Genomic DNA, 6,215 nt, shown 5'->3' with positions numbered 1-6,215 from the left:
GGTCGTGGGGCACAAGGTAGGACAGGCGAAACTAGTTTGGCCATGTGGCAATGAATTCTGAAGCTTTGTGGTGTGTACACAATTAATTAATTATGTCATTCTTTTTTTTTTTTTTTTTTTTTTTTTTAAGACAAAGTCTTTCTGTGTAGTTGAAGCTGACCTTTAGCTCAGTATATAGCTCAGGCTGGCCTTGAATTTGTGGTGATCCTATTTCAGCCTCCTGAGTGCTGGGATTATAGGTGTGGACCCCTGCAGAGGGCAGACTTTTCTGTAAATTTTTAAAAATCTATTTCAGGAGTCCATGCAAGAATAAAAGAATGGATTTGAGGAGTATAGTATAATTAGTTACATTGGGTAGCCAGTTAGACCGTTGGGCTAGAGGCAAGGGAATCTAAATTTATAATTTGGGACTTTAGTATTGTTACCTAAGATAGGAAGTAGGAGTAGTGTAACTCAGTGGGTGGGGGCCAGGCAGTGATACCAACTTGGGGCTTGAACATGTGTGCTTACGGTAGCTAGGTAGAGATGCTTAGTTCCAGAAATTTGGAGGTGATGTTAGAGCTTGATATAGATCAATACTTAAATCAAAACCTTTAGAAAGGACGGGATTACCGTGGGGAAAGATGTAAAAGAAATAAGGGATGAAAGGAAAGAAGAGCTATTTAGGATTCTGAGAGGAAAGGTTTTGGCAGGTAGGAAAATAGGATTTTTATAAAGTCCTAGAAAATTAGCGGTTTTAAGGAGAGTATGGAAACAAATTCAGTAGGAAGGTCAACTAGTATAAAAACATGTCTGGGTTCTCTGGATTGTGAACATTAAAAACCTTTAGGCAGTCTGGCAGGGTGGGGAACAAGAAAGCTATATACAAAGTTTTATTACTGTTTAAAGTATTGTAAAGTGTATGCTAATAAGTGTTAAAAAATTTTAAATCCGTCCCCTTGATACCCTGCAGTGTCCTGTCCCTATAGAGTAAATTGGAGACTGTAGATCATACTACGCTTGTATTGAATAGCTAGAAAGTTATTAGAAGCAGAGCTTTTATTTCTTTGCAAATTAGGGTCATTACCCTGCATTCCCTTGGTGCTAATAGCTTGAAAACCATGTTCAGTTGTGTAAAAGCTTGTTAAAGTTTGCTTTAGTTCTGTTTTTATGAAATGTTAGCAATTTGTACGGTAATGGAACTGAAGCCTTCACTATTCTGAACCATAGGGGTTCAGACTTTTAGAGTTAAAATTGTTTTACAACCTGTTTTCATGATGAATTTCTGGCTGTGCCGATGCTCTTGAGTGTAAATATAAATTCTGAGCAATAGGCGGAATTGTTGCTTTTTATTTCCTTTTAAGATTGCTTTTAGATTTGTTTTAAAGATAATTTTTCTTTAGTTTCTTTTATCCGAAAGTGCACAGGGATGTGGACCTGCTATGAAAAAGTGAGATCAGCTGACGTGTGCTGTGTCGTTACTGCGCTGTGTGGCCGTCAGCATCTCTGTCAGGGCCGAATATTGACGCTTGCGGCATTGCAAGCGCTTTTCTTAATAGAGAGGGGCTTTGGCAAGAGGGAAACGGCCCTCTGCCCTTCCTGCTGTCCTCTGTGCGGGAATCTTATAATTTGTGTTTATTTTCCTCTAAGTACAGAACTGTGAGAACTTGTTTCATTTGAAAAACCCTCACATGGCAACTTGTATAGCCCACAGAGGGACAGGGCAGTGACTCAACCTAATAGGGACGTGTCTCCGTCAGTTGCTAGGTTCTCATCAGCCTCCATTCAGTCTGGATTGAAACTTACCCATTTTACCCATTTTTCTGTAAGACAGAGAGCTCAGCTGCCAGAAAGGGCTGGTGAGAATGCTCCTGCCTCCCAGAGCAGCCTGCAGCCCACACTGGCTGCCACTGCGATGCCTGTTGAGTCATTCCCACAGTTCTATATAGAGCTCTTCTCCTAAACATGATGTTCTTGGAGTGAGAAAGAGGAAAATTTTCTCTTCCATAGGACCCCCCGTTCCCCCATCTGCAGTGCTTTTTCTTTTCTAAGAATATTGTCCTCACTCATTCTGAGACTGTTTTTTTTTTAAAGGTCTCCTAGTGCTTTTATTTATCACTTATTTGACTATGTAATCCTCAAGGTATTTGCTGGGCTAAGGTTGCAACAGTAGGCTTTGAAGATATGGGCTATTACTTCACCAAAAAGATTGAGGAATTTTAGATTAAGGCAAACCTGGGTTTCTAGTTTTTAGCTGTTTAAAAATCTACCAAATACATGAAAAGCCATCTTAATAAAATTATCATAGAATCAACTATTATTACAAGGGAAATAAACTTTTAATTCTGAGTAAATAAAAAATTGCTCTGTGTGTAATTGAAAAGTTAGCCCCTCAGCCCCACTTCCCTTAACACACAGTAAAGTGCACGTTTGTTCTTATTCAGATCTCCTCTATGCTGGTGGAAGAAAAACTGAAGTTTATCAGGAAAAGAAAAATTCTTTCTTTTTTTTTTTTTTTGGCAGAACTGGGGATTGAACTCAGGCCCTTGCGCTTGCCAGGGAAGCGCTTATTTCACTGAGCCATCTCCGTGGCCCCGGGAAAAGGAAAATTCTTATACGTTGAAACTGTCTTCCTATGTGCTCCGTACATGCAGTGCAATCACGAAGTGTTTGAGTCGACATTAGTGAGGTTGTCTATCCACAGATCGCGTGTCTCGTGAGGGCACAAGTTAGGGGCTCTTTTAGGAGCCTGGCAGATCCGAACAACAGATTACAGCTATGGAATGTATTCAGATGACTTTTTGAAACAGATATTTTAATTGGAGTGGGGGTGGAGAAATAGTTGAGCTTCTGCAGTTAAATATTCAACTTCCTTAGCCTGTTATCTATAAATATCACAGATGAAAAGGCTGTTGGAATTACTTTTCAGAACAATTACTTAGCTTGCACATTCGTGTATTTGTATGTATGTTTATGTGTCTAATCCCTATTCCTACCTCTCATTAATAGGTCAGTAATTAGACCATTTGTTTCATGAGATTGAGTTGTTTGGATTGCATTTAATCTGTTCCCTTAAACTGCATTAGCAATAGACTCATATTATGGTTTTGAACCAAACCTCATGAAAAGAGGGGGTGGTAAGCAGTTGATCTGTTTTCGGAAATTCTTTCTGTGTTTCTCCCTCTGCTAGAGACGCATAGAAGGGAGGAGCTCACTCAACTGCTTTCACCACAGTCCCTCTGTCTTCACCGAGCGCATTGGTCTCCTGTTGCTGGTCTCCTTTCGGCAGTAGCTCAACTCTGCCATCCTGGCTTCTGTGAAGGGTGACAGTTGGTGATTGCTCTGAGAACAGGAGCAAGTTCTCACAGTCTGGTTTGAGTACCAGCATGGGCTTGAATTTATGAATGCTTTTCATTGGGTTGGAAGAGACCTTTTTTCTGTGACTTTGACTTCATTGAATTTGTCAGCTGTTGTTTCTGAGAAGACTTTATCATGACTCTGCTGGAACCTGAGATGTTAATGATGGCTGTACAGTCAGGTAACCCCTTTATTTCCCATAAATCTCATTTGCTGTATATTCCTTTTAAAAGGTTGGGTATATGTGTACTAGGAATGGGCAGGGTAGGGAAGAAAATAAAGCATAAACTGTCTAGAAATGTTGCCGTGTTTTTAGGATTTTAATGTTTAAGGAAAGATTTTTCTTTAATTGCAAGTGGTAGTTACTTAGATACAGTTTACTGGTCCTAAGATTGTCCACTAAGAATACCATTCTGTTGTCTGTGTAGTTGTTTTTAGTGAAAGATAGCTTTTGACATTTTATACATTTATCTTCAATCATTGTACTCTATTTTTGTGCTTTTGTGAAAGCATCTTTAAGTTTTTCTTTACCTTTTCTTTCACTTTCCTATTAAACCTGTATATATCATCTTTTCTGTGACATTTGTAAAAATTTACTTGATAACACATAGGCTAGGGACCAAATTTTGGAGATGGGGAAGTTTGAGCAAAGACATAAGTCAATGGGAAAATGCAGGATTTCCAAAATTTTATCTCTGAAAATAGTTTTCTAATTAAAAAATATCTCAAAAAATTTTAAATTGCAGTTTTTAATGGTTTCCTACTTGTAATGTTTTAAAACTTGTAAGTCAGATATCTAAAAATAGGCAATGTTCCCGTTTTTTTATATTTAGACTTCTGCCAAGATGTAATCTGTACTGCTTTCCTGTTTCAGAGCATGTCTTCAAAGATTCATACAAATGGTATTTGGGGACCGCTTTCCCATCCACAGGCCTCACTCAAAGGAGAACCAGACTCCTTTGGTCTGGCAAATGCCGTGCCTGGCGCGATAGGTCTCTTTCTTCTCCTTAGGGAGCACTTAGGTAGTGTGTTGTCAGACTCAGATAGCCGTCAGTCAGACGCAGCATCAGATGCTGGTCGGTTAAGCTTACGGACAGGGATGGGGCAGACAGCAGGATACCACTACGATTTTGTTATTTCTGGTTTTGCAAACATGAGCATAATGAATCATTTTGGTTTTTGTTGTTGTTGTTCATATATGCTGTGTAGCTTAGGTTCCCTTTCCCTTTCTCCCCACAGATCTGTTGAGCTTTGTGTTCTAAACAAGATAGTATTCTTATCTGAATGTTTCCCGTCTGTCTTAGATGAAATAGCTCCTGGTTAAACTGACTCAGATTTTTTTTCCCCGTATGTATTCCAGATCTTTGGTATGTGTGGGGAACTGCATATTTCATCCTGAGGGGTAGATTCTTTTTTTTTTTTTTTTTTAAATCATTTGACCTTTCACTGCTTGATCACCTTGTTACTTACAGATTATCTGAATCCAATAACTTCCTAGTGAAAGTTAAAAGATTTTTTTTTTTCCTAAAGTAGTTTGTGTTCCCAGCCCTAAAAGGGAAAGGGATGTGCTTAATACTTTCTTGCCTTTAGTCTAAGAACTGCTCTTTCTCAGGCATATGTTAGCCAGGACTAGTCACCCATCTGTTGGACCAGTTCCCTCATAAAACTTTCAAAGGACAGTAGTAGGTAAGACAGGTATGGATGAATTGACAGGGTTTTGAATACAGGTAGAACTAAAGGTCTGCCAAGAAGAGTATGTGTTTATCTTTGTTCTGTTTATGTTCTTAAAAGTAGAAAAACTGTAGGAAGGAATACAGGCCTTCCTCATTCTGTTCCTGCATCTAGATCTTGAATCAGTCACTGAATGAGGAACTGTGTATAGTGTGCACATTAAAATACTCAGAACAAAGAAGTGGTCAAAGGAAACTCCTACTTGACGACTTTACTTTTATAATATTTGTGTACCTCTGTAGTACTGTAATGTATAACATAAAATTATAGTACTGCAAGTACAATCAGCAAAAATTATCAGTGCTGTATAAACAAGATGTACTGTAGGAAAAAAAGACATTGAAGCTCTATAAACAAGATGTACAGAACTATACCCTGAAAAAGGTTATTAGGCCAAATGGTGGGTCATAAAACCAAACCCTGTACCTCAGATGTAAGTCTGAACAGTCATTAAACAGGTAGGTCATTAAACAAGAAATATCTACAGTAGCAAACTGGATTTTCTGTTACCTGTTCCTAAATGTTCGAAAACTTTAATTTATGGTTTTGTAAGGTATCTGAGCCTGATTGTAAGGGTAGTATGGTAGCCATATTGTCATTAATGATAGGAAAAACAAAAAGGCTTTGGGAAGTGAAAAGGCATCTGCTGTGAAACCTCAGTGTGCTAAAAGCAGTGATTTTTCTGAAAAAAACAAGACAAGTAAACCTTATATAGGTGAAGTACGGATTTTCTTATAGGGAGTATATACCTCTTCCATAAGTAAACTGTTTCATATTTTTAAAGTAAACTCCTTTAGACAGGATTTTTTAAAAAATGTATTTAGTACAGGGTGTACAGGGCCTCACTACACAGATCGGACTCAGTGATCCTCCTGTTTTCAGCCTCCCAAGCACTGGGATTACAGGTGTGCACCACCACACCCAGCCTCAGTCGCAATCTCAGCACATCTCCAGGGGCGGGGCCAGCACTGTACACTGGGATCAAACCCTGGTCCCTGTGTCTGCCTAAGCAGGTGCTTTAGTCTGCTGAGCCCTCTAGACAGGATTTTTAATATGGAAAGCTTTTTAAACAGTCTCAAACTTTAGGAAACTGGATCTGACAGCAAAGTACTAGGCTATATCGTATACTTATTTATAGTTTTAGTTCA

At 38.8% G+C, this 6,215-nt stretch overlaps 1 protein-coding gene across 1 annotated transcript in view; it reads left to right on the top strand.

Annotated features, from left to right (window-relative positions):
- The first annotated feature begins 3,231 nt into the window (after nt 1–3,231).
- Nucleotides 3,232–6,215, top strand: part of Mkl1 (megakaryoblastic leukemia (translocation) 1) — a 95,146-nt gene continuing 92,162 nt past the window's right edge. Inside the window, exon 1 of the mRNA XM_012515466.2 lies at nt 3,232–3,517. Within this exon, the coding sequence (XP_012370920.2) occupies nt 3,472–3,517 (46 nt within the window). The 5' untranslated portion in view covers nt 3,232–3,471. The remainder of the gene's footprint in view (nt 3,518–6,215) is intronic.

This window comes from Octodon degus, unplaced genomic scaffold, assembly GCF_000260255.1.
Source record: "Octodon degus isolate 3935 unplaced genomic scaffold, OctDeg1.0 scaffold00064, whole genome shotgun sequence".
NCBI lineage: Eukaryota > Metazoa > Chordata > Mammalia > Rodentia > Octodontidae > Octodon > Octodon degus.
Note: the sequence above shows the minus strand (reverse complement) of the source record. Positions and strands in the feature narration are given on the sequence as shown.